We start from the raw sequence: 27,267 nt of genomic DNA, 5'->3' as shown, positions 1-27,267 counted from the left end.
AGGTAAATAAGGAAGGAATTGGATATAATGGGCAAAGGCGGCTCTGGCTGAGCCCTGACACTCACTGCCGGCACCCCCCTCGCACAGCCGTCGCTGGCTTGGTCCCTGTCCTGCCCCCGGAGCCACTCGGTGTGCCCGGTTCTCATTGCCGTGGCAGCCGGTGCCGATGGGGCTCAGCCCGGCCGCGCTGCCGCCGCGGAGCCGGCGCTGAGCTCGCCCGTGCTCGGACACCTCACCCGGGGCCATGTCCCCCGCAGACACCGCGCCCAGTGCCGCAGGGACGGCTCCTGCCACCCTGCGCTGGCACCCATGTGGCTTCTGAGCCCGCACACCCTCGAGGTAAGGAGCCCGCTCTGCCGCGACCCCCCTGTGCTGCCCCAGCACCCACTCAGCCCACCTTCCCTCCCTCCAGGGGTCCTGCTGCTTTTGGCACCAGTTTGGTGCTGTCCCATGTCAGTATCCCGTTCACAGCTCCTTGCTCCTTCAGGTGTCGTTAGGGCAAAACAGGGACAGGCTGTCCCTCGGCGTGAGGCTCTGGCATTTCTCTGGATGGTGTCACCTGAAATGATATGGGATTTGCTATTTTTGTGTCTGCAACCTCCTCCTGCTCAAGCAAGGAGGGTGGGATGGAGCCAGATCTCTCGGGGCCGGCTCCTCCTGAGCCCACCTGGGAACAGCTGGGACACCCAGGGTCCTGCCAGCCCCTGGGCCAGGCAGGGGACAGTGACCTTAGGGGCACCGTGTGACAAACCAGCAGCCAGGATCCTCTATGGAGCACCCTGGGTGGCTGTTGAGGAATTGCCAGCTCTGGGGTGCCTCGTGAAGCCAAGTCCCTTTTCCACACCTGAACTGTCCCAGATGCTTTCCTGCTGGGGTATTTTTTTTTTGTCAGCCCTAGAGTCACTTTGGCTGCGGGTTTGGTTTTTGTGGTTCTGCTCGGTTAGTGAAACACAAATGCTGTGAGGGTGCCAAATCCCCACAATACCCGTGTTCTCTGGGGCTGGGAGCACGGGAGGGAAGATGCTGCTATAAATAGGGGCTCCCTGGCCCCAAATGGGGAACACCAAGCTCTGCTGCTCACCGGGGGGACACCGAGCACCGAGCTTTGCTCAGGTCACTGGCAGGTTGTGCCTGTCACTGCTGTTTGCCTCCCTGCGCTGAAGGAGAGGGCAGCCTGACCCAGGGCGTGGGGACCCGTGGGGACACCTGGTCCCTGTGCCAGCAGCCATGCAGGTAACAGCAGGAGCCAGGGCACCTCGTTGGTGTTGGAGGAGGCTGCTGGGGAGCCGAGGGTCCAGGACCCCCAGGAAGGGCTGCATCCCCCCCGGGGATGCATCAGAGTGAGCCTGGGGCTTACTCTGGCCCCAACCCTGTCACCATGCAGGTACCAGAACCAGCCCCCTGCTCCGTCACCTCCCCACTCCCCCAGCGCCGTCTCCGGTCCCTGCCCTGGCTGTGGGGAGGTTTTGGCCAATGCTTCCTCCACCCAGAGATAAGAAGGGTGCATGGCACAGGGTTTGGCGCAGGACATGGCACAGCTGTCATTCTGGGGCTTGCAGGGTGCATGGGACATGCTGGCAGGATCTCAAATTGTCAGGAACCTCTGAGCACCCACCTGGGTGCCTGCTGTAGCCCTGGCTTGTGCAGAGACCCCAGCTCTCTTTTCCAGCTCAATCCAGGCCGCTCTGGGCAGGCTGGGACAGCTCTGGGTCCTGCACAGCCCCAGTTCTTCCAGGGACAGCACATCCCTGTGCTGTGACCCTGGAGGGGTGACCCTGGAGCCTGGCCCTGGCCTCCCACCCCGGCTGCCTGGGAAGAGTTTTCAGAATTGCCCAGGGGCTTGGGAGACATCCTGGATGCTGTGGGCAGCACCCCTCCCGCAGCGGGCCAACCTCCCCGGTCCCACGGGGCTTCCGAGCCACTCCGGCACAACCTGTTCCACCGCAGATTTGATTTTAATTAACGGACCCATTGTTCGAGGGTGGGGGGTGGGTGAATTTATTTTCCCTTCTTTTTTTTTTTTTCTTTCTCTCGCTCTCAAGGGCTGATCCCAGCGTTCCACCCTCACTGGTGCTCGTGTCTCACCCTGAGCCATGGGGGGTTGCACTTACCAGGAGAGCCTGGGGAGGCACGGGGGTCCTTGGCCCCATTGTTATCCCCTGTGGGGTCTCTTGGGGATGGGTCTCTGCAGGTCTGTGGAGCTGAGCCATGACCCAGCACCACCCACGGCCCTGGGCTCATGCTGGCAATATGCCCTGGCAAGTGCAGGAGCCCCATCCCAGTCCCACCACCCCATCCCTGTCCCACCACCCCATCCCAGCCCTTGAGCTGGAGCTCTCCTTGGAGCGTCTGCCAAGGCTGATGCAATGACCCAGCTCAGCTCGGGCAGGGAGTGGGAAGGGTTTTGGGTGCCTTGTGGGCCAGTGCACATGCTCCTCCAGCTCTCCTTTTCCAGGGAAATGCAAAAAGGGGTAGGGAAAGAGGGGGAAAAGGCCAACTGAAGTGGCTTCTCAGTGCAAACAGGTCCCACCCAGCCCGGCCGCCCGCGTGCCAGAGAGGGAGAAAGTCAAACAGTGGCCCCCGCCCTGAGAGTACAGTGCCCTTGGTGGGGCACAGCTCAGGCTTTTGGGGACACTTCCCAAGGGATTGGGTCTCTCTGGTCCCATCAGGGAGGAGGGGAACAGGATGAGGGTGAAGCTGGGGCTGGGGCCATCCATCCTGCGGCATTCCCGAGGATAGTTCCATAGCCCTGCTCCTCCATGTGTGAGGATGAACCGTGGCCTCACAGAACATCCCAGAGGTACTGGGGATGAGGCCCCTGTCCCCTCCTCAGAGATCCCCATGGCCACCACAGTGCAGGAGCTGCACAAGCTGTTACCACTTCCCTTTTGTGCCGGGAGCAGCGTGAGGTTGGATTTATCGCTGATCTCCTAAAGCTCTTTTAATCCCAAGCAAATCAAGGAGAGGTTTGGAAGCAGGCACCATCTCTCAGGGAAACTGTTTGGATGGTGGAGGCAGCCCCAGACTAGAAGAGGGTTTGGGAACCCTATTCTTCCTCCTCCTTGCTGCAGTGCCACTAAAACCACTCAGGGATGTGAGTTCCAACTCCTGAACTCACAGTCCCACCCCAGGTCCCTATGGGCTCAGGCTGCCATGGCAGCTGTTTAGGTGTCCCTGGCTCTTCCACAGGTTTTTCTGAGCTCTTCAGACTATTCCAAGGGTGATGAGCTTCCCCCAAGTGCAGGCAATTCAAAACCCACATTCCTGGGAACCCTGAATCCTCAGGAGCTGCATTAACTCCTCCCTGAACATGGGACATGGGGCTGGGTCCCCAGTGTCTCTCCTTCGCTGAGCAGCCCCATGCTTGGGGGCTGTGCTCTGCCTGGAGGATCTTTTCCTCTTGTATCTTTTAAACATTTTTCCCCCAGCTGGGGTTTGGAGCAACAGGGTACCCCTTTTCCCTGGTCACTGCCCCCTGTTCCCCTTCAGGGCTGCCTGGTGTCCTGAGGGGTTTCAATCTTTGCATGCTCCTTTCCCAGTGCCGGCTCCATTGCTAAAGATCATTTTTCTGCTTTTAAACCAACAGTTTGCTATGGTTCTTCTTGTGAAATGCAATGCTGAAGGTGAAGGAGCTGGGCAGTGCCCTGGCCGTGCCCATCAGCAGCTTCTCCCTGGCAGGGGCTTCCCCTCCCCAAAATCTCGGGATGGTTTTTGGGGAGATTTCTCCGCAGATGGAGCCATTCCCTGGTGTTGCCATGGAAATTCAGCAGGTTCATCCTCTTCTCCATGGCCTCCAGGACTCCCTGCATGCAGAGACAGATGGGGACAGGCAGATTTTGGGTAGTTTTTCTTGCAAGAGAGTGAAGGTAATTGCAATTATCCTGTCCTTAAAAAGAAAGTTCTCATCTGGGAGTTGGCAACAGGAACCAAGGGCTGGGTGCTGCGGTGCTGGGCTCAGCCCCTCCCGGGACATCTGGGTCTGGGGGCTGTTGTGCCTCAGGTGGAAGCAGCAGAGGATGTTTTCCACCCTCAGAAATGCGTCCCTGCCGCTCAAGCATCCATCATCACCCCAGGGCTGTCCTCCACAGGCGCTGGGGAGCTCCCCAGTGCCCCCCACTGCCTCCCACCGAGGCCTCAGCTCCACCTGGGACTGAGCTGCTGCCAGCCTGGGCTGCAGCCTCTGGGGAGACCCTAAACACCCAGATCCTAAACAGGGACCAGCTACTGCTCATCTCCTGAGCTCCTTTTCCCTGCTGCTGCTGCTCTTGGCCCTCCCAAACCGGGGACAGCCCCCCCAGCCACGGCTGACCCCGCACTCATCCGCAAGCTCCGGGCACAGTGGGGCTCTTCAGAGGGTTTTTCCCCTCTAACAGGCTTAGTTCCTCCCTTTGTGCCTGGCTGCTGGGCGGGAAGGCAGGAGCGGTGCCGGGCTGAGCTCTGCTCCTCTCTCCTCCCCGGGCAGGTTCGGAGCCAGCGCTGAGCGGAGGGATGGGCAGTGCCAGCCCCGGGCTGACCGCTCTGCGCCCCGGCCGCCTCGCCTGGCCGGAGCCCACGCTGCTGCCACCCCCGCGGGACCCCGACCCCCGGAGCTGGGGCTGCCCGGAGAGCCCCAGCCCCCCCAGCACCCCCGAGCAGCCCGTGCCGGCCTTCTGCCTGCACTACTTCGACATGCTCTACCCGGAGGACACGGCCTGGGCCACCAAGGGCGCCGGGGAACCGTCCCACGGCAGCGCCCAGGGCGGGCGGGAGGAGGCGCGGAAGGAGCCGGAGCAATGTCCCATCATCGACAGCCAGGGCCTGGGGCTGGGGCCCGAGGGGGACCTGCAGGACAGCCTGCACCTGGAGGAGCACTCGCTGGAGCAGGTGCAGAGCATGGTGGTGGGCGAGGTGCTGAAGGACATCGAGACAGCCTGCAAGCTCCTCAACATCGCCTCAGGTGGGTTCTCCCGGCGCTCCGGTGCTGGCCGGGGAGGGATGCGCTGGCGTGGGAGCCAGAGCCAGGCTGCAGTTGAGGGGCTGCAGCCGCGTGCGGATCCGGGGGAGTGCGGCTGATCTCCGGCGGGAGAAGGGGCCGGCTCCTGGCTGGCCACACTCACCCCCTTCACCCCCAGACCCCACGGACTGGAGCCCCGGGAACGTGCAGAAGTGGATCTTGTGGACGGAGCACCAATACCGGCTGCCGCAGATCGGGAAGTCCTTCCAGGAGCTGTCGGGAAAGGACCTGTGTGCCATGTCCGAGGAGCAGTTCTGCCAGCGCTCGCCCGCCTGCGGCGACATCCTGCACGCCCACCTCGACATCTGGAAGTCTGGTGGGTGCCAGGGAGCGGGAGGGAGCTGGGGAGGGTGGGCGATGCTGTGCAGCAGGAGATGGCCCCCTGATCCCCTGCTCCTCCTTTCCAGCCGCCTGGATGAAGGAGAAGGCTGCCCCTGGAGACGTGAGATACTGCGGTGAGTTCTGTGTGGGCTCAGCTCCACTAGCCCCACTCCTGTTCCGGGCGGGTCCCGGCTCCTCGAGGGGTCCCTTCCTGCTTAATTGCAATTATCCGGAGCACTGGAGCAGCTGCAGAGGAGGTCACACTCCTTCTGCCCCAGAGCAGCCCCACGGCGCTCTGCAAAATGCAGCGAAGGGGAAATGGCTCCAACCCCTCAGTGGCCCTGTCCCACACCCCCTGAGCAAAGGCAGGACCGAGCTGCTTCAAGACAGGGAGGAGAAAGCAAAGCTTCCAGACCCAGCGCCTGGGCTGAGCCCCTCTGGCATCGAGCGGGGCTTCCTTGATTCGTGCAGGACGGTGCACAGCAGCGAGCTCTGTCCCTTCCCTCCTCTCACCCGTCCCTTCCTGTGGCAGGAGGTGACACCAGCTGGGCCGACAGCGAGGTGGACTCGTCCTGCTCCGGCCAACCCATCCACCTCTGGCAGTTCCTCAAGGAGCTGCTGCTGAAACCGCACAACTACGGGCGCTTCATCCGCTGGCTCAACAAGGACAAAGGTGGGCGGGGATGCCCCAGAGGTCCCGAGGCGGGCGCTGCGGGGCTGAGGTGGGGCAGGAGATGCTGTAACCCCCCGTGCCCCGCTCCTCTGCCAGGCATCTTCAAGATCGAGGATTCGGCGCAGGTGGCCCGGCTGTGGGGCATCCGCAAGAACCGCCCGGCCATGAACTACGACAAGCTGAGCCGCTCCATCCGGCAGTACTACAAGAAAGGAATCATCCGGAAGCCCGACATCTCCCAGCGCCTTGTCTACCAGTTCGTCCACCCGGTGTGAGCGGCGGCGGGACCGGCTGAGCGCCGGGAGGGACGGGGGACCTTCACTGCCTCCCTCTGCCAGCAGCAAGGACCTCGGCTGAGGTGCGGGGCTTCCCCTGCCAGGACCTGCTGGAAACGGACGCAGGGACCCCCTCACCTCCAGCAGGCCCTGGTGCGGGGCAAGGACCGTGCAGAGCCCTTGTCTCCCATGGGAAGGGTGAGCACTGTGGCTGGACTGCCCCCCCCCCCTCTCCTCCCTCCCGCGTTCTGGCTGTAGGTGGCTTCACCTCAGCCATTGTTCAGGGAGGAAAAAGCCTGGGGCATGAGCTGAGACAATAACACGACAGGGACATCCACTGCTGCTCATGGTGGGGTCCTGTCTCAATCCCTGTGGGAGCAGCCTGGCACCAACCAAGGGTGCTGGCAGCAATGGGAGCTGTGCCTCTGGGGACCTTGGGCACCCCCTTGAGACAGGAGCATCCCCCCTTTGCTTTTCACTCCAGCACATGCTCAGCTTCTCCCCTTCACTGGGATTTGGGACTGCAAACGGGAGTTCTGCAAGGGGAGCAGCTGTAAATGTGGGTGTGGGGCTGTGCACAGTGTGGGTCCCCCATCCTTGTGCATGGGGCCACCAGCGTCCTCCTAAGAGCCCAGGTTCTGTGCCCTGGCACAAAGCTCGTCCCTTGATTTGGATTTTACTTGGACTGCCTGATTCCAGAGTTTGGGGAAATGGAGATGGCAGCTTTGCCATTTCCCTCTGGACAATAACACCAGAGTGTGATCCACCAAGGCTGAACTAGGGCAGAGAACTGGGAATTGCTTCACCTGCTTATTGCACCAGAGTCAGAGTTACCTGGCAATGTTGATCTTTTATATTATAGGTTTTTTTATTTGTTTATTTGCTTTTGGGTTTCGGCTGGTGATGAGCTGTGCAAATGCCAAGGGGTGGCCTGGACTTCCAGAGATGTTCTGTGGCAGCGTAAAAGGAAAAACACCTGGTTTTTTGTCTTTTGATTTTTCCCCTTAAAAAATCTGCTGGTGCCAGCTACTGCCTTTCCCCTCTGTTCTTGCTCTGTGCTGCTCCCACAGCAGCGGATGTAGACAGCCCTGCTCACATCCTGGCAGGAGAGATGGAGGGTGGCGAGGAGCAGGGGAAGGAGGAAAACTACCTTGGCCTTTGGAAAAGGGGATGAAAAAAACAAAAAAATGGGGGGGGGGGGGGTTGTGTGAAAAAAGCCAAGTGTGTCTTGTGATTTGCTGTGTGCCCCCAACGCAGCCGGTGTGGGGGCACTGTGAGGATGGGCCGGGTGGGCCAGTGGTGCCCCAAATCTCGTGTCCCCCGCACGGGTCCTCTGGCAGGGTGGGGGAGGGCAGGAGGTGACATCAACCTGCTGTGCCAGGGCTTTCACAGGCTCAGGAGAGCGCTGGGTCAGGGCTGGTGCTTGGAGCAGCCCCAAAACCTGCATCACCTCGAGCCCCTCCATGGCTTTCCCAAGGCTTTGTCTGGCAGTGGCACAGGAGTCCCCAAAAGCAGTGGCTGTCCCCCTTGTCCCCCCTCACCCCCAGCAATGCATGTGAACCCCCCATCCTGCTGCACCCCAAAACCTTGGGGTGGGGGTCCACAACCTCAGCCACCCCCCGGGTGTGAGACAGACGCACAGCAAAGGAGACCCCAGAGCCAAGGACGCTGACAGAGCTTGGTTATTTTTCTCTTGCTGCTTTTTGTTGTTGTATCCACGGAAATACAATCACGAGAGATATATATATTATATATATACTTCTTAAATTACACAATCAATGTACAAAAACCGGGGTGCATTGCTGAGACAGGTGGTTGGTCGGGTCTTTTCTGACTTTGTGGTTTTTTTTCCGGTACCTGGCAGGGGCCGGGATGGCTCCCACCCACTGTGCCCAGCACACGGTGCTTCCCCTGCTTCCACAAGAACACCGGATCCCTGGGGCCAAAAAATTCACAAACCAACGGAGGGGGCAGGATAGGAGCAGGAGGAGCGTGCGGGAAGCCGATGGCATTGGTGCTGCTAAGGGTAATGGTATGGAAAGGAATGAGAGATGATCTGTAGGGAAGAGCTCGGGATGGCAAATGTACCCGAGGCAGGGGGTGGGGGTGGCCGTGCTGGGTGGCAGCAGCCGCAGGAGCTGCAGGACCAGGGGCAGAGCCCAGGGGAGGAAGGGGAGAACTCCGTGGGGACAAGCAAAGGGCAAAGCCTGCGGCCATTCCTCTGCTTTGATGTGTCTTGTTTTCAGCCATCTTTGCCAGGCAGCTGCTCTGCCTGGGCTGGGTATCCTGGGCCCTCCTGCTCTGGCTGCAGCTCCTGCCGGCAGCCTGCAAGGCCAGGTGATGTTCATCCCCCGTCCCTGCTCTGCTCCTGCCTCTCTTCAGGAAAGGGTGGATGGGGACCATCCCCAGCAGTGCCCAAGGCAGTCCTCACTATCCCAGGCTGGGCGTGAAGGTGCTTCCACAGCGCTGGGCCCTGGCAGGTCCTTCTCTGGAGGATTTTAGGGCCATCTCACCTGGATCTGGTGTGCGTTGGATACCTGCCCACCTGAAGGGCGATGCTGCTCCCTGCAGCACAGACTGGGCATCGGCTCGGGAGCCTCCGCCTGCTCCAGGTGTGCTGACAGCCCAGCCGGGAGGAGGAGGAAGCTGAAGTGATGCCAGCAAGCTCCACAGTGGGGCTGGTCCCACCTCACCTGGGCATCTCAAGGATGGCCACGGGGCTGAAGGGGGCATTCACCCCCTTCCTCGGGGCGGGAGGAATAGCTGGGGAGAACATGGAAACACCCAAAAAAAAACCCAACGGAGTCAGACTCCAATCCCTCTCGGTTTTCTGGGATGAATTTGGTTGGTCCCAGGAACTTCGGCGCCGTGCGTTTCAGAACAGTTCCAGCCAATCAGAAGGCGGCTCATGATTTCAGTATCTTTAAAAACCAACCAATCAGGAGGTCTCACTGGTTGGGCTTTAAGATCTTGAGGTATCAGCTTTTCGCTCAGAAAAAAAAATAAATTCAACTAACGTAGACGAACGGACAACGTCATCTTTCGCTTCACGTTATCTTAGAAGAAAGCGACTATGCAAAATACTCTTCGGAGACAACTCTTAAAAAAATAAAAGCTTGGTCGGAAAATATGTCTGAATCTCTAAGGGTGAGGGGTGAAGGACCAGACGGCAGAATGGCTGGTTGGCTGGTGGAGAGATGGAGACAACGGAGGGTGGAGTTATCTGCTGACGGTGACGAGGAGCACATCACAAGACTTAGATTGCCTCCACGTAGTTGGCGGGGTACAGCCCCAGCTGCCCGTTGTCCAAGCGCCCTTTGCACCACCCCTGCTCGTCTTCCTCACCAAGTTTGGTTAGTTCATCACCTGGAGAGGAAGGTGGAAGGGAAGAGCTCATTGCAGGTGCTGGAAATTCTCGCACCCACTTTTTCTCCCTGGGATGGAGATGCAGGGGGTTTTCAGGACTCTTCCTGGGCACACCAGTTTGTAGGACAGAAAGGTGAGGGGTGACCCTTGAGCCCTCATATGCCCTGTCCCACCATTGCTCCTGCCCCTTCTGCATTTGGGTTCAACTTCTGCCTTCCCTTTTCTGACAGTTCAACTTTTTGAAAGGCTGGGCCAACTCAGAAATTATTTGAGGGATTTCACACCCACAGCTCCAGCAGACGAGCCTCATCCTCTCTGGCACTGGCAAGGGACCATACCTGCTTTGAAGCTGAGCTCATCCTGCTCCTGCCCATCGTAGTCGTACAGAGCCCGCACCCTCACGCCCTTTCCCGCCGACTCCTCGTCAAAGGGGTTGGCGCCGCCATTGGCCTCGCTGGTGTTGAAGGAGTTGCTGCCCTCGTCATCGGACCACTCGGCGCTGTAGGTCTGCCCACGGTCATGGCTGCTCACGCTGGAAGGGGAGGAGAGGGAGGGGTGGCTGTCACCCTGGACATCCCCATCCCCAAATGCTTGCACAGACAAAGGCCGTGCCTGTCATGGCACCTCTCCTTCATGCCGGCCCTCACCTCCCGCGCTCGCCTGCCTGAGCCCCCGTGTCACCCGCACTGCTGGCATTGGTCAGGGCCACCCCCTCGCCCTTCTTCTGCTTCTCCTTCCGTGTTATCGTGTGCGTCAGGTCTGGGTTCCACTCCTGCAAGCACAGAGTGACCAACCCCTGAGTGCCCGGCTGCCTTGCAGGGCTGCCAGCACCCAGCCAGGGCCCCCAGCCTCACCTCAAACTGGGGCCAGTTCATGGGCATCCCAGGGCCACTGGTGCTGCGGAACCACCGGAGGTCCTCCTGTGCGTCCGACATGCGGATGGTCTGCTCCAGCTCCCGGTACACGTTGGCGTAGCTGTGGGGAGAGATTGAGGGGCTGTGGGTCAGGGTGGACCCCCGGGGACAGTATGGCACAGGGACAGGGACATACCCCGGCCATCACCTGGGGCCCAGGCTGTGTGTCCTCTGTGCTCCTGCACAGCCTCCTGCCACTCTGGTATCTCTTGGTGACCATCGTGGTGGCTGGGATTCACTGCCCCTACCTGCTGCTCTCGGCCAGGTTCAGGTGCCTCTTGATGTCCAGGAGCATTTCCTTGAGGAAGTTGAGCCTCTTTTCCTCAAACTGCTGGCACTGCTCAAAGACCTGCTCCATGCTCTCGATGTACTGCGGGGTGCACTTGTTCAGCTCATCCAGCACCTTCTCGTACTTCTCCTGAGTCTGCAAAAATGCAAGAGGGACCCTGGATGTACCTCAAGCGTCTCAAAGGCCATTTCTGGGTGCTGTCTGGTTTGGGGGTCTCCAAAGCTGGGGAGCCCAAATTGAGCCAGGAGCCTCAGTGGGTGGAATCAGGCCCCATAAGTGGGGTAAATCCCTGCCTAGCTTACACTCCCCTGAGCACTTCCTGCATGTCTTTATCCTCCAGGAGCACAGGGATGGGAAAATGGGAACTGATGGTGGAGAACGGGACATGTTGACCATCTCCACTGGTTTTCCTTGCCCAGTTCCCCATGCATCTGGCACAGGGCAGTGTCTTGCACCTTTTGCACATCTTGCTTGCACTTTTCCACTTTGTCCTGGAGCTTCTTCTGCTGCTCAGGAGTGTTGGACTGATCCGCCTTGCTGTTGGCTTCACGGGTCATGGCCAGCTTCTCCTCCTTGCATGCCAGGTGATAGGCTTTCTTGGCTGTCTCCAGCTGTGGGGACAGGGAAGGGACATCAGAGTAGTGGTCACAGCCCCCTGCCAACCCCTCTGCCTGTGGGGAGGTGCCACACATTTCTCCCAGCCTGGACTGGGCACACAGAGCTGGACCTGGGGACACAAGGATGCCCCAGGACACTGTGCTGCTCTCACCTCCTTGAGCTTCTTGGCCCAGGGCTTCTGGGCTTTCCGGAAGCCATCCTCAGCCTCCTTGGCCTCCTTGAAGCCCCCCATGATCTGCTTGTGGTAGGCGTCCTTCTGCCAGTTCTTGACCTTCTCAAAGTCATCGTTCAGGAGGCTATTCTTCACCTCCTGGTGCAGCTCGCTCACCTTGTCCGCCTCCGTCATGATCGCGGCCCATGCCTTCTCCAGGCTGCCATACTGGGGACCTGGGGGCCGAGGGGACAGCTGGGGGTCACTCCACTGCCCTTATCCCCTCCATTTCTGCCAGATGAAGCTGTGATGATACACGGGGACCCAGGTGTCCCAGGGAAACCCTGCCCCTGGGGAAGCCATGGTACCTTTCTCGATGAGCTGCCTCCACCGCTTGGACCAGTCGGTGAGCTGCTGGGCATAGGACTTCTCGATCTTGGCCCGCTCATGCACGCAGTTCATGAGGTCATTGCAGAGCCGGTGTCCATCATCGATCCGCTTCACCGTGCGCTTGTAGTTCCCCACCTGAGATGGGTGTGGGGACAGGCAGCTGTGGGCTCTGACCATCCTGCCTGGCTCAGCCCCAGCTGGCCTGGGGTGGCTACAGGGGAAGCACCAGGCAATTTGAGGGTGCAGGGATGGAGCTTTGGCTTGGGGCTGCTCAAGCCAAACTCCCTCCAACCCCTCTGTCACTCAGGGACGGCCAAGATTGAGACCTTTGGCAGAGCCAGCTCAGAAATGGAGCCACCACAGTAGGGATGCTCTCAGGCAGAGAGGGGAGGGCAGCCCCCAGTGCGGGGGACAGCCCGGGGTGCAGTGACTGTGGCAGTGGGGTCTGTGGGAGGACAGGATGGCCAGGACTCACCTCCCAGAAGCTGTCGGTTGTTTCCTCAGCGGCTGATGCTGACTCGTCATAGGAACCCGACATGGCTCCCGGCGCTGCCTCGGGCGTCAGAGCAGGCGCTGGGGGTCTCTTGGGCAAACACCAGCCTCATGCACTGAGGGGACAAGAGAGGGGAGTCATGGGGGGCGCAGAGGACCCCCATTCCTCCTGCCAACAGCTCTGTGGGACAAACATCTGGGTACAGGGGACAGGCATGGGGACGGCTCCCGCTCCAGCTCTGGACCCGCAGACTCCTCCAGTGCCCACAACCCTCTTGGTGCCATCCAAACACCCCTGGAGCCAGTGGTGCTGGGAGGGAATGACAGGGAACAGCACAGTGGGCGCTCACTGGACAGGGCCTGGCTCAGCACTGGGAGCCTCTGGGCAAGGGGCCATGGCAGGGTCAGAGGATGCGCCGCCCAAGGAATTCTCACCCTGATATTCCACCCTAATCCGTCATGATCTTCAGAAAAACGGCATCCCCAGAGCACCACGTGGCCCTGCTGTGTGGCTTAACCCTTTGCCGCTTTGCCAAGAGCTGGGAGGGGGCTGGTGGCATTGCACGGGGATGGAGCAGGGACCATGGTGGCCGTTTCCTAGGTGTTCTCATCATCCCCATCCTGACCTGGATTTGGACAGTGTTTCCACAGGAAAGCACTGGGCCTATCCTGCCTGGCATCTGCCACTGGGATGGGGACAAGGTGGCCACGAGCAGTTCAAATTTCCTCCTGCCTTGTCCCCAAAAGGGGTGTGGGAGAGGGATGTGGCCATGAACCGCACACACTATCCCTTCCTTGGGGAGGTGGAATGGGCAGAGGGGAGGCCTGGCTGCCTGTGCTCTGCCCTGTGGTGGGGTGGGAGGGCAGGGCTGGGGACAGAGGGTCCTGTGGGGAACTCTAGTGAGTGCCCACACTCTCCAGCTGTGCACACAGCTGGCCCTGAGGTGTCCCAGGGCTGGGGCAGGGCATGGCCCCAGGAGGACGAGGACCTGAAATAGTTACTGGAGCGCAGCGCAGGGCTCGCTGTGCTGGAACTAACAGGGCCTGGCAGGGATTTAGTGATATAACCAGAGAGGCACCAATCCCCTCCACCCTCCCCAGATGGTTAAAAATAAACGCGTGACTGTCCCTCGCTCAGCCGCCGAGACGCAGATGGATGGGGGACAGCAGCGTCCCCCTGCAGCTGGCAGCACGCAGCGCCAGCGCCTGCCTGGCACCCACGGCACCACCACCACTCCTCCTGGCACCCACAGCACCGCCACCACTCCTCCTGGCACTCACGGCACCACCACAACTCCTCCTGGCACCCATGGCACAGCCATGCCTGGTACTCACTGCACCATCACTGCCACTGCCTGTCACCCATGGCAGCATCACCACCACTGCTGGTCATCCATGGCACCAACATCACTCCTGCCTGGCATTCATGGCACTGCCACTGCCTGGCACCACAGCACTGCCACTGCCCTCCCCACCCCAGCACCCGCAGGCTGCCCCGATGCACCTGCAGTGCTGACAGAGCACCTGGTGGCACAACCCCAAGGGACCCTGCAGGTGCTGCCCGCGTTGTCCTCCCCCGAAAGCCGCAGGCACAGCGCAGTGCCTGGGTGTTGCACCCCTGGGTTTTGCTGCAGAGGATGCGCTGGCATGGCAAGGGCACCCTCAGGGTGACACCCCGGGCCTGGGACGGGCAGTGCAGGGAGGGAGCACCCCCACGGCTGGGCATGCCCCAGGACCTACGGGCACAGTGCCAGCTCCAGCTGCCCCCAGCGAGCCACTCATGCCACGGGGCACTGTGGACGTGGCTGCCGCAGCTCCCTCTCCAAGCTACTACCTGGTCTGAGCTGCAGCCTGGGGGTTATTTTTGGCTCTGCATCACTTCCCAGCTAACGCTGCCGCCTCGTTCCCACTCTCCTGCCACGCGCCCCCACGCACGACCATCCTGGCATGCCCGCGCACATGCGTGTGCCCCCACTGTGCCAGGGCGCCTTGGCTGCCTGTGCCACATGTGCCACATATGCCAGCCCCCTGCCAGCCCCTGCCAGCCCCCAGCCCAGCACAGCCCATCACCTCACATCAGGGCAGCTGGCAGTGATGCCCAGCGCCTGCAGAGCTGGCGGCTGAGCTGTGACGTGGAGAGCTGCCAGCCCCAGCCACGCGCTGCCGCTTGGGTACCCTCGGCCTGGGGGCTCCGCTTTGGCCCCTTGCATCCACGGAGCTGCCAGGGAGAAGCCACAGAGTGTTTGGCATCAAGTGACGGTGAAGTTTGTCCCAGCTCCTGCTCCATGTGCCCTTGAGCTGCTCCTTCAGAAGCGGCCCCCCTGCGCATCTCTCCTGTCTCAGCCTGCTCAGCGCTGAGCACTGACACAACTCTCCTCACACTCCAGGCAGCTTCTGCTCCCTTGCTGCTGCAGGGGGGTCTCTGCCCTCTGTGGGGGCCGGGCCGTGGAAGGAAGCTGCTGCAATGCAGAGGCTGGTGCAGCTGACACCACGGGCAGGGCACAGCCCTGGCTGGCAGATCCCTGCCCCCAGCAAGGTGGGACAGTCCAGTCCTGCTGTCCCCTGTCCCCAGGTGTGTTTGTTGTCCCAGACCCAGCATCTCTCCTGCAGCCAAGAAGCAGGGGATGGGGCTGTCACACTCCTGCCTCTGGGCACCTTGGCTGAGCCTGGTGGGGAGCAGGGGCAGGAGTGGCTGCAGAGCCTCTGGTGCAGTTTCCTCTGCTGCAAAGAGCCCCTGGCTAAGGCAGGATGGTGGCAGATGCACTGCAAGGAGAGGAGCAGAGCACAGAGCGAGATATGTCCCCATACCTGTCCCCATCCTGTCCACGAGCAGGAGGTTCACACCAGGCATGAGCCCCAGTGCTGGGAGGGCAGTGGGTGAGTGACCATTGCTGAGAGCATCCAGGGTCGGGGGAAGCCACACTGGGAGCTGCACTGGTCTGTGGGGATCCAAGCAAGTGGGCTGGGCCTCGGGCTTTTGGCCACAGGAAAGGTCATTTGCTTTCCCTTAGCACAGGGCTGCTTGAGGGTCCATTCCAGGGTGCAGCGCCAATGCCATTGTGGTGCACCACGGTGGCCACATGACAATCACTCATGGCCAAGACAAATGGATTCAACCAAGGAGGTCCAGAGGAGCCTGGCAGCAGCATCTCCCACCATGTTCTGGGGCTGCCGTGCTGCATCCACTGAGGGTACCAGTGCCCATGTGCTGCTCCCACTGTGGCCACACACTGGGGCTGAGGTGGCCACATTTGGGGGGTGAAGTGGCCAAGGCACAGCGGCAGGGAAAACCTGTGACACCGACATGCATCACAAGAGGCTTTGCAACTGCAGGAGCTGTGCCTGGTTTGCTGCTCAACCCTGACCCAGCTGGGCGGCTGTGGGGCTCCCACCCCAAGGCTGGTCTGTGTGTCCCATGGGGCTGCGGCAGGGAAACGCTCCTGGGGCTGCTGAGGATCAATGCTCAGGGAGTCTGGGAGGGTGGAGGGGCTTGGCTGTGGTGTGGGTGAAGTGTGGCCCCCTCCAGAGCCCATGGGGACCCTGTGAGGAAATGGTTAAGTGGGTGCTGCTGATTCACACTGGCAGCTCCACACCAGCAGTGCCTAGGGTCAGGGCTGAGCAGCCTCAGCACCCATCCTGCCCCTCATCATGAAAGCAAGCCCATGGCAGGCAGGTGGTGAGCCTGGGCCCTTGCAGGGTACTGTTTCCATGGGAGCAGGCTCAAGGGTCCCTCCTGCATTCCCTGGCAAAACCCCTTTGGCTGCAACATCAGCAGGGTTGGAGCCCTTGGACAAAGAGCCAAATCCAGAATGGTGGGTGATTCTCCATGGGATTTCAGCCAGAGCAGCACCTGGTGTTTGAGAAGGGCATGAGACGGCTGCAAGGGCAACACGACCCTGGAGGGAGCACGTAGGAAATGGGAAACTTCTGGGAGCCACTTTCTCAACGAATCCTGGGTGGATTGTGCCTATGGCAGCCTCCTTGTTTCCATCAGAGTTATCTGCATTGATGGGGGGGATCTGAGGCCCGGGGACCTGCAGGGTCAGGGCTTGTGGGCTCCCTCAAAGCAGAAAGGAGGTTCAGAGATGTAGGAGCCGTACCAGGAGCCTCGTGTCCTGTGCACAGACGGGAGGCTGCCGGGGGCCAGGTGCTGCCAGGTTGCAGTAGCCGGGGGAGACGCATTTGCTCCAAGCCCCGGCAGCTATTGGCTTCACAGCTCATGTGGGCTCTGCAGAGACCTTCCCCCTGTGCTCCCAAAACTGCCCTGCTCAGGGCACTCATTAATCTTCTAGGGATTTTAGGAGCCCTGTGCAAAAATTTCTGGAAGCTTGCTTGGCATTTGCAGATAACGCAAGTGTCTCTCCAGGGGAGCCTGCAGCCCAGCTCAGGGACAGCGAATGTGCCGGGAATGCGGATGGGGAATGTGGATGGGGATCCCGGGAGGGGCAGCAGCAGCAGGATTTCCAACCCCCTGCATGTGCTCAGGCCTGGGGAAGGGAGAGGGGGCTCAGCCTCACATGGGGGTTCCACTGGCTGCCCAGCTCTGCAGCTCTGTCTCATCCTGCTGCCTCAGCTAGCCGCGGTAAACAAGGCTGCTCGGACACCAAGCAGGGATTTGTGTGGTCCCAGGAGCCAGGTTTAGGTAGAAATCCAAAGATGAGGTTTGCAATTAGACCCAGAAGTGGCAAACAGGGATGGTGGAGGATACGGCAGTGCCATCCCCCCACTTCCGCATCAGGGAGGGGGGAAGTGGAGAGTCACGCGCTGGCACGGGGGTCCCGTCCCCTGAGCCTTGGTGGGATGGTCCCAGAGCTGGAGGTGACAGAAGGCAAAGGGGGCTGCTGGGAGCAGGAGAGGTGGAATTTCAGCTGTCTGTGGTGGGGAAACAGACTTGGAGCCAGAGGGGACAGGAAAGCGTGGAAATGGGGGGGGGACATCAAGGGAGAAGCTGGGGTGACAGTGCTGAAAGGATGGGGTTCGGTGATGGGGTAAGGTGTTTATTTGGGGAGGGGGACAGTGATGACAGGAACAGCACAAGTTCCCCCCACTATCTGCAGATGGGGAAACTGAGGCACAAGCTCGGGAGTGCGGCAGCATTGCAGAAGGGGTGTCCCTTTCCCCAGCACCCCATTGGACACACGGAGGGGGTGAAGGTCATAGATTCCCCCCAACCTCCCTGGCTTGCAGAAGGGATCAGGGTCATTGTGTCCTGCCTGAGGGTGCAAACCCATGCCTTACTGTCCGGTCCTTGCACAGCACCCCCCCCGCCGTCCCCCCATCCCCGCAAGGGACCCGGGCATCCCGCACCCCATCCCCGCAAGGTACCGGGCATCCCGCATCTCGTCACCGCAGTGGACCCGGCTGCCCCCGCGGGGGCCGCGCTCACCTGCCGGGGGCCGGGGGGGCCGGGGGCCCGGGCTCCGCTCGCTCCGCTCCGCTCGCTCCGCTCCCGCCGGGCAGCGGCGGCGCGCACGGCCGCGGGCACGCGCCTGCCCGAGCCGCCCGTTGCCATGGCAACCGAGATGGAGCCGCTGCTGCGAAAATCATCCGGGGGGGGGGGGAGGGGGGAACGGACCCCCCCCTCCCCAATCTCCGCGTCCACGCCCACCCCGAGGTTCCGCACTGCCCCCTGCCCCAGCAGGACCCGGCGGCCCCAGACCCTCGCCCAGGGTACCCACCGGGGCCGCCCCACTGCGGGGACGGCGGGCACGGCCCGGGGGGGGTGGGTACCACGGCCGGGCTATGGCGGGTCGGGCCTCGGGCTCCGTTAGGGCCTAATCGGACTCGTTGTCCCCGGGCCATGGGGCGGGGGGCTCTTTGGAGACCCCCCCCGGGGTTCCTGGTCCTGCTACCCCGGGGGTCGTTGTCCCTCCTGCACAGGACAGGACAGAGCCACGCACTTCCTCCGCTGCTGCCCCGGCCTCTCTGTCACCCCCGCGGTTGCAGGGGGGTTTTGGGGCTGAGCCACAGCTTTTGCAGGAACAAACACCCCAAAACGCCTTCGGAGAGGCAGCCGGTGCCGCCTCCTTGCCAAATGTGCCAGCTGGGAACAGGCTGGCAAGAGAATCAGGAACAGTCTTTTCCCCCCCGGCAGGGCTGGGGAAAAGGGTGAGGGGACTGCACCCTCCAAGGCTTCTTGGAGGAGAGCAGGGCAGCTCCCCCTCAACGCCATCTGCCTATCTGCCTCCTCCCGAGCCCCGGGGCTCATGCCCGGGGTCACCGGGGCTTGTTATGGGATGGGAGTCCCGGGGGCAGAGGGGGCTGGAAGCCGTCGGGAAGTAGGCAGGATGCGGGTGGGGGTGATGACAGGCTCCCCGACACTGCGCCTGCATCCCCCCGCTCGCGGGGGATGTCAGGGAAATTAAAAGCCAGCAGGAGACGAGAGCGTCCAGGCGAGTAACCGAAGCCGCTGCAGAGGCTGCAGTAATGAGGCTGCCGGGGCCGCTGCCGCCGGGATCGGGTTGCCCAGAGAATGCGACCCGGTCCCGGGGGGCTCTGCTGGCCTCCGACGCCAGCTCAGCTTTCCCCTAACAAGCGCCTTCGACTGCCTAATGAAGCTCGGTGGGGCTCTCCAGCCCGCCTGCCTTCCGGCTCCTTCCAGCTCCGTGCCACCCGAGCCAGCCCACCTCATGGCCAGACAGAAAAGCCCCCAGAAGGTTTCACGCCTGGCTGCACTTTAGCTGAGACCCCAGTGATTTAATGCCCCCAATCCCGAACAAGAGTGGGATGGATGGTGGTTCCTTCAGGATGGGGACTCTTTGCCTGTTGGCATTTCAGGGTGAGGAGCCAGAGGGTGCTGAATAACTGCTCATGGTCCTTTCGTGCAGTGAGGTGGCAGTTCCCAGAACAGGGGCACTGCAGGCACTGCTGGGATGCCCAGCTGCCACCTGCCCTGACAGCATCCCTGCTGCAGAGGTGAAAATGTCCTTGGAGTTAAACATTAGGTGACAAATGCTCTCCAGGATGGTGATGGGGGGACCTCAATGACTTGGGGGGATTCCCCAGTGCAAAGAGCCGTTGTTGTGGTCTGTGTGGGTGGCACCAGCTCAGGTCCCCTTCTCTGCAGCTTGTGCTGTTCCATGCAGGGAGCAGGTGGGAACTCTGCCTCCTCGGTTCCTTCACCAAAAACTCGGTCACGACAAACTTTTCTCCGGCTCTCACCATCCCACCGTTTACTGTTTTCAGTGGTAAGTCACTTCTCCTCCTGTAGATGACTTTCCTTGTGGGAAGCAGCAGACGGTATTGGCAGGAAATAAGCTCTGATTTATGGGGCCACTTGCCACTCTGGAATTACAGCTCAGGGAGCACAAACAGAGAAGCTGGAGCACATGAGCCCACACTGTGATCCCAGTGGCTGCTGGAGCCAGAGCGGGCAGGAATGAAGAGATGCCACCAGGGATCAGCTGCCTGCCCATCACCCAGGCAGGAGTGCTGGCCTTCGCACGAACCGGGGGGGTTTCAAGCACAGCCAGCTCCTGTCTGCCTCCCCGGCAAGGAATGAAAATGTGTTCCCTAAATCCCGGCAGAGCCCCGAGTTATGAGGCTCAGCTGTTTCTGGGAGCAATGGGAGGGCCCATGGGTGGTCCAGGGAAGACTGGTGTGTATGGAACAGAGGGCATCCCAGGCATCCCGAGCCCATTCTTGTCCTCCACTGCCTTTTCCCAGAGCGGAGTGGGAGCTGGGGCTTGAGGGGCCGAATGGGGCCAGTGCCCCACGCTCGCCCCATGCCCGGGCTGCGTTGCCGCTGCGGATGTGCCGCCGGTCCCAGGAGCCCTCCGGGGAGCTGGGAGAATGCAAGCGCGACTTTGCATCTCTAATTAGCCGCGGAGGATAATTGGCTGCTCTGCGGCAGACAGGCAGCCATTGTGGAGGGCCCCGGGCGGGGCAGGTGCTCCCAGAAACCCAAATCCCACCGAAACAATCCCCTTCTTGTCTGCCTGTGACCGGCCGGGGCATCCTCCGAGCCCTTCCGGGGAAGGGGCCGGGGCCGGGACATAAAGGCTCCATTTTTCCTGGGAAGCAGTGTGGAGCTGGCTGCAGGCAGCTGCCTGAGGAGCCTGCACATTTCACCCACAGCCACAGTGGTGCTGGGGCTCGCTGCCCCCACGCTGTGCCACGCCAAGGGCAGCTGGACACTGCCTTGGCTGCCCCTGCAAGCTGGATGCGGCCTCTCCTCCTCTAGGATCATCCACAGGAGCTCAGCAGGTCCGGAGTTTGCCTTCAAGGTGTTGCACAAACGCCGGCCAAGCTGGCACCCCTGGGACAAAGTCTGTCCCCGGGCAGAGCCGTGCCAGGGTTGTGCTGGAGGTGCCTGGCTCCATCCCCGTGCCATCCTGCCCTGGCAGGGACCAGCACAGCTGGGCACGGGGCATTCCCAGCGAGGGGGATCCCACACAGGGCCCAGCCCAGGCTTTGGGCTCAGGACGTGGCCCTGGTTGGTGCTGATGTTCTTTGCTGATGTCCCTTCCCTTCTCGCCCTGCGCTGTGCACGTCACTGTTGAGCCCTGGCAGTGCCTGGCTCTCTTCTCTCAATCCTTTCATGGTTAAATCCCGCTCCCGTCCTGCCGCAGGCCCTCCGGCGGCCGCACACCCTGGGAGGGGATGGAGGGGAGGGAGAGAAAGCGGCCAGGGGGGCTCAGATCAGTGCAGACCCTGGGGCAGAGCAGCACCTCCAGCACCGGCCGAGCCGCTGCCTGGTGAATTCCCCAATTTTCCCTGAGCTCCTGCAAAGGGAACACAAAACCCCAGGAGGTGGGAAGGACTCTCAGGGCTTCAGCCAGGGTTTCGGGGTCAGGAATGCTGGGAGCCACAGTGCCTGATCTCTGCTGTGCTGCGGCCACGGCCTCGACCTGGACTTTTGGCTTAGGGATGGGGGTTTGCCCGGGGAAGGCGACAAGGGGCCGAGGGATGCGGGAACAGCCAGGGAGGCTGCCGGGAAAGCTCTAATCCGTTTAGCAAAGCACTTGCTTTGCCATTTCCAAGGCAGGAGCTGCAGGAGCTGTGAGGAGGAGATGCATCCGAGGCAGGGAGAGCGACAGGGACAGTGTCCATGGGCAGCATGTCGGGGCCAGGCGGGCAGGGACAGCTCCTGCTCCGCGGGACGAGCCGGGCTGGGCGTTTCTCCCAGGTGATGCCGCAATGGTCGCAGCATCCTGGGGGTCACCCTGTAGGAGCTTCGCCCCAGCTCCGTCCATGCTGCCCCCGAAAGGAAGAAAGGAGGGGATGACACGGTAGCAAAGCTCCAGCATGGCACCGGGCAGCTCCAGGAATGCGGCGCATCCCTCGATCCCTCCCGTTCCTCACCCGGCACGGTCCGGCACAAGCTGGAAATCACTTAAAACGGGTCGAGTGCGGTTTCGTTTCCCAGCGCAGGGCGCGGACCCGGTTCAAACACCGGAGGCAACAGCGCTGTCACAGCGCCCCGATCCCCGGCATCCCCTCTGCCCCCCGGGGCCAGCCCTCCGCCCCCCGCCGCCCCCGGCCCGCCCCGCCGGCCGTACCTCGGGGCCGCGGGGACAGCGGCAGAGCCTCTCCCGGGGCCGGCGCTGCGCATCGCGGGCAGGTCGCGCCAGATGGGGCGGAGGGAGGGGGTAAAGATCAGCTCGGAGATTAGGGCGGCATTTTTAGCCGACCAATCCCCGGCCCGGCGCGGCGGCTCCTCGGCCGCGCAAGGTGACAACGCGGCCGCGGAGAAGATGGCAATGAGCCCCAGGGGTCGCGGGCCTCCCCCTGCCCCTCTTGCTGTCCCCGCCCGGCGCTGCTCCGGGGGTGCCATGTGCCGAGTGCCCGCGGTGTTTAGGGGGGAGCGGGGACGTCTCCCCTTCCCCGCGGACCCCGCTCCTGTCGCTCCCGGAGGGTTCAAACCCCCACACGGGGCGGGAGAGCCCCGGGCTGGGCAGGGGGGACACGGGGTGTGCCCAAGGGGACACGGCTCCAGTCCCATCCCCCCCGGGACGAGAGCTCCCAGACGGGGGTCAGGGGAGTCGCGGCTCCCGGGCGGGTGTTTTGGGGAGCAGAGCACTTCGGTGCCTCCGGGAGCCTCGAGCCCTTGGCCCGGGATGGGACCCGCGGCTCTCCGGGAATCCCGGGCAGGGCTTTACAGTCCCGCTGCGAAGAGACAGCGGGCACCGCGGGGAGCCGCGGGTGACACGGCTGGGGACGGGGGGGGATGTCGCAGCTGGGGGTGACACGGTGTGGGGCGCGGGGCTCGCCTGCCGAGCCCGTCAGGCACTGCGGAGCTGCCCGTTCCCAGGCGGGAAGGGGCCTGCGCTCCGCACAGGCAGCGCCGCGGCCAGCCCCGCCGCCGGGGGCCTTTCGAGCGGCGGAAGCGGCGGCGCTGCGCACGCGCAGTCTTTTCCGCTCGGGCCCCGCCGCCGCCGCCACGGTGAGGCCGCGCTCGGGCCATCGGCCCCGCATCGCTGCCATCCCTGGGCCTGGACCCCCCTGCGGGGCATTTCCGCCATCGGGGCTCCGGGCCCGGCTGTGCTGGGAGGGAGGGATTGGGGGCGCCTGGCCGCGGGGTGATACCGGAGGCCCAGCGCTAGCACCGGGACCTCCCGCCTCAGGAGCTGTCGCGGGGGTAGCCCGTGATCCGCGAGGGTTCAGTCATGGCGGAGCACGGGGAGCCCGGCGGGTCCTGGAGCGCCGCCCGTAGCCGTGTTCCCGTCCCGAGGCGCTGCCGGGGTCGGCACTGGTGGGGCGGGAGGCTCCCACTTCTCCCGGTTCCCGACTTCAGTTTGACTTAACGGCAGCAGTAATGGTGTCCGGGACAGGCCCCCCGCGAGCTGCGGCCCTGCCCCAGCTGTGCCCGGTGTCCCGCTGTGACCGGCACCGGGCGGGGCCGGTGGTTTCAAGGAGCAAAAGCTGGGACTGCTCCCTTTTCCCTGCCGGGAAGCAGCGAGGTGGAGCGGCCCGGTGGGAACCGCGTCACGGGGCAGCTCGGGGGGCACTGGGGTTACCCACCAGGGTTCACTGTCCCCCGTGCAGATGGTGGTGCCTAGATGTCACCGAGCCCTGTTTCCTGTGCCTTCTGCAGATGCTGATGCCCAAGAAGAACCGAATCGCCATCTATGAGCTGCTGTTCAAGGAGGGGGTGATGGTGGCCAAGAAGGACGTGCACATGCCCAAACACCCCGAGCTCGTGGACAAGAATGTGCCCAACCTGCACGTCATGAAAGCCATGCAGGTGGGAGGGCTTGGGGGCACTTGAAGGTGTTGCTCTCTGGGGTGGTGCTGTATTATGTCCCGTGATTGTGAATTGTTTCCCGTCCCCATGTCCCCATTCCTCAGTGCCCTGCTGACCCCCAGTGCTTGTGAACTGGGAGAGGCTCACCTGTAATTGGGAGTAACTGGGAGCTTTCCCTGCAGTCCCTCAAGTCCCGAGGGTACGTGAAGGAGCAGTTTGCCTGGAGACACTTCTACTGGTACCTGACCAACGAGGGCATCCAGTACCTGCGGGATTATCTCCACCTGCCCCCTGAGATTGTCCCGGCCACGCTGCGCCGGAGCCGCCCTGAGACTGGCAGGCCCCGGCCCAAAGGTAAGCTGGGCCACAGGGGAGCTGGGCAAGTCAGGACAGTGCCAGATCTGTTCGGATTGGGTGTAAAATTGTGAACAGAGCAAGGAAATAGGGTTGGGATTTGTGGCTTTTGTAGCTGGTGTGGACTGGTGTCCCCTGAGAGGGATGGGGAGAGCTGGGACCCACAGGGACATGCTCTGAGTGGGGATTGGCCTTCCCCAGGGACTGGGATTGCTGGGAGCATGCCTGCTGAGATTGGGATGTGGTGGAGCCCCACCTGGGGATCACCTGTGGCCAGGTTGGGTGTCCCACTCTGCCTTCCCCATGGATGCTGAATGTGATGCTGGAACAGGGCTTGTTGTCAAAGGTTAATGGCAAACCCATGTTGGAGGATCAGCAGAGCCCACAAAAATGCTGAGGTGTTTTGGAGCATCTCTGTGAGGAGAGACTGAGGGAACTAACTGGGCCTTGTTAGTCTGGAGGAGACAAATATCCACAGGGGATGTACCAGAGGATGTTGCCGTACTCTGTTCAGTGGTGCCCAATGACAGGACAAGGAGCAGTGGCCAGAAACTAAAATACACCAAGTTCCACCTCAACATGAGGTAGAACTTTCCATGTGGGTGGCAGATCACTGGAACAGCTGCCCAGGGAGGGTGTGGAGTCTCCCTGCATGGACACATTCCAAACCCACCTGAACATGTTCCTGTGTCACCTGCTCCGAGTGACCCTGCCTTGAGAGGGGTTGAACTGGATGATCTCCAGATCAGCGCCCAGCTGCTCTGTGATTCTGCATGTTGGACTTGCAGCACTGATTTTTCCCTTGGTGGGTTTTCACATCCCTGATTGCAGGGGGTGCAGCGAGATGTACTCTGGCTCTGGGGGCTTACATGGGTTGTGCTTTTTTGTGTCTGAACCACATCAGAGGCCAGGGGATACTGGGAGTTCACCCCCAGCTGCTGCAGTTTGTGTCTGAGCCAAACAAAACGGGAGCATCATCTGCTTCAAAGGAAGGAATTGCAGAGAAACTGGGAAGATGCTGCTTTCTTTGATTTCTGAGTTGCTTGGATGTTCCAAGATTTGTTCTTTAGATGCTGTGTTTATCCAGTGAGCTAAAGGAGCTGCATCCCTGCTGGGAGGGAGGGGTGGCAGCTTCTGGCTGGGACTTGTGCAGGAGGAGCTGTGTGTGGTGTCACAGCCTTGTCCTGGCGTTGGAACTCTCCTCAGACCCTTTTGGGCAGGAATAGATGGAAGGGCTGCACTTAGTGCTCTTTTTTGCTATGGATGACATGCCTGAGGCAACAGCAACCTGGGAGCCACTGAGGTGGTGTAGTAAAAGAATTATTACAAAAACTGGGATTTGTATGGCCAAACCAGTGTCTGTGCACGTGCAGGAGGACACTGGGGTGTGCCAGGCACAGCTGCCCTTCACTAGATCCTGTCTGGGTGGGCAGACCCCAGCTTGTGCTCCAAGGACACATCCCAATCCCTGAGATGGTGGTCCCACCACGGCTGGGTGTTCCTGCAGGAATTTTGTCTGGTATTGATCTCAGTTTCCACAGATAATCTGCTTCTACTGTCATCAGTGTGTTCTGTGGGGGGATTTGGGGTACTGACAGTGTGGCTGTTTCAGGTTGGGGTCAGAATTCTGTCTTGCAGTTTGTGACTCAGCTGTTAACAGGATTGTTGGACAAGGCAAATTCCCAGTACTTCTGGGATTTTTACCAACAAAATGTTCGGCACTAGTTTGATGACCAGAAGTCTGTTGAGATGATGCTGTAAAGCCACTTCTCACATTATTTAACTTCCACCCTGCCACAAGCTGGGACACTTGAGCAGATTTCACCCTTAAAGTGAGACTAAAGTCACTAAAGGGAGACTTCCCTTACTAAATCACTGTTTTCCTTAGGTTTATTCTCCCTGAGCTGCCCCAGGCACAGCACTGCTGGCAGACCTGATGCTGTTCTGCACTTTGGGGTGCAGGAAGGAGCTGTTTGTGCCCTGGCTGAGCAGCATTTGAGGCTCTGCTCTGTTTCAGGTCTGGAGGGCGAGCGCCCAGCGCGGCTCACACGGGGTGAGGCTGACCGGGACACATACCGCCGCAGCGCCGTGCCACGTGAGTGTGCCTTGCCCCTGCCCTCTTGGGGACACTTGTCCCAGCTCTAGGGCTCCTCTCAAGGAGAAAAGGGGGAGATGAGACTCTTGGCATAGCTTAGAGTCTGTATGTGCGGGTGGATGGGAGATTTTCCGGAGTCTTGTCCAGCTGAAGTGTGGGATTTTCTTTGGGGTTGGTTCAGTAACTCTCAAACATGCTCAGTTACAGCTGTTTTGCTTTGCTGTGTTCAGCCCCAGTGTTAGTTGTGTGTGGTGGTTAAAGCTTTGCTCCCAGGCAGGAGCACTGTGCTGGGCAGGGGGTTCTGAGGGCACTGACTGCTCCTCTCTCTGCAGCTGGTGCTGACAAGAAGGCTGAGGCTGGTGCTGGAGCAGCCACAGAATTCCAGTTCGTGAGTATCTGCATTGGAACTTGGCTTCCTTTGTTGAAGGCTTTGATGGGATAAATTGGAAGGTCCTGCCTGTGGGACTCTGAGGGTGTCAGAGAGGCTGGAAACTGTCAGCCTTCACACACAGCTCGCTTGCTGTAGGGAAGGGATGTGGTGGGACAGAGAGCAGTAACAGGTTTGAGAGCAAGCTGAGCTCTTTGGGGATCCATGATTTTATACTTCAAAAACAAAAGTATTTTAGGTGTGGTCCACAGAGCTGGCTGGAATGAATTGATATTGCAGCAGCTGGCCGACCTGTGCCATCACAGAGCTTTGATGATGTTTGTTCTTGCTGTCATTGCTTAACACAATGATTTCTGACACTCCTTTTGCTGTTGCAGAGAGGTGGATTTGGTCGTGGACGTGGTCAGCCCCCACAGTAGAACTTCATGTTTTGTGTATAATAAAAGAGGTGAAAATGCCACTGGGTTCATGCCCGTGTCTCTCTGAAGTGCACAGAACTCACGAAGCACAGCGTGACTCACATCTTCAGCATCTGGAGCAGCACTTTGGGAGTGACTAAATACAGGTTCTAGTGAAGGAACTCTCCAAGTTTAGGGGGTGTGGAGGTGAGTCCTGGAGGAATGCGGGAGCATTTCCCATCTGCCCAGGGCGATGCTGATTGCCAGCGATGCAGCAGGGCTGGGCTGGGACTGAGCTGTTCTGCAGATGGAAAACTCAGCTGTGCCAGCCCGTGTCCCGCTGATCGGGACACAGCTCGCGTGGG

At 61.1% G+C, this 27,267-nt stretch overlaps 3 protein-coding genes across 4 annotated transcripts; 2 read left to right on the top strand and 1 right to left on the bottom strand.

Annotated features, from left to right (window-relative positions):
- The first annotated feature begins 270 nt into the window (after positions 1-270).
- On the top strand, positions 271-7,141 carry SPDEF (SAM pointed domain containing ETS transcription factor). The gene is made up of 6 exons (XM_086861586.1): positions 271-339; positions 4,463-4,936; positions 5,112-5,309; positions 5,401-5,448; positions 5,847-5,987; positions 6,084-7,141. Exons 2-6 carry the CDS (start codon positions 4,489-4,491, stop codon positions 6,260-6,262), a joined length of 1,014 nt encoding a protein of 337 aa, XP_086717712.1. The 5' UTR covers positions 271-339; positions 4,463-4,488; the 3' UTR covers positions 6,263-7,141.
- Positions 7,142-7,926: 785 nt separating this feature from the next.
- PACSIN1 (protein kinase C and casein kinase substrate in neurons 1) lies at positions 7,927-22,655 on the bottom strand. Of its 2 annotated transcripts, none has more exons than XM_086861585.1 (10): positions 21,983-22,655; positions 12,466-12,598; positions 11,969-12,125; positions 11,601-11,836; positions 11,287-11,442; positions 10,791-10,966; positions 10,483-10,603; positions 10,276-10,400; positions 9,967-10,160; positions 7,927-9,628 (listed from the first exon to the last, which is right to left on the bottom strand). In XM_086861585.1, the coding sequence occupies exons 2-10, from the start codon at positions 12,526-12,528 to the stop codon at positions 9,519-9,521; spliced, it is 1,338 nt and encodes a 445-aa protein (XP_086717711.1). In that variant the 5' UTR covers positions 12,529-12,598; positions 21,983-22,655; the 3' UTR covers positions 7,927-9,518. The 2 variants fall into 2 exon arrangements, with proteins under 2 accessions (XP_086717711.1, XP_086717710.1); XM_086861584.1 differs by lacking the exon at positions 21,983-22,655 and adding an exon at positions 17,869-17,958.
- Positions 22,656-22,782: 127 nt separating this feature from the next.
- Positions 22,783-26,964, top strand: RPS10 (ribosomal protein S10). Its single transcript, XM_086861587.1, has 6 exons — positions 22,783-22,866; positions 23,518-23,667; positions 23,850-24,021; positions 26,039-26,116; positions 26,449-26,504; positions 26,882-26,964. Exons 2-6 carry the CDS (start codon positions 23,518-23,520, stop codon positions 26,921-26,923), a joined length of 498 nt encoding a protein of 165 aa, XP_086717713.1. The 5' UTR covers positions 22,783-22,866; the 3' UTR covers positions 26,924-26,964.
- Positions 26,965-27,267: the final 303 nt, after the last annotated feature.

Source organism: Cyanistes caeruleus, chromosome 24 (genome assembly GCF_971803275.1).
Source record: "Cyanistes caeruleus chromosome 24, bCyaCae1.hap1.1, whole genome shotgun sequence".
Taxonomy (NCBI): domain Eukaryota; kingdom Metazoa; phylum Chordata; class Aves; order Passeriformes; family Paridae; genus Cyanistes; species Cyanistes caeruleus.
This window is presented reverse-complemented; position numbering and strand designations above follow the sequence as displayed.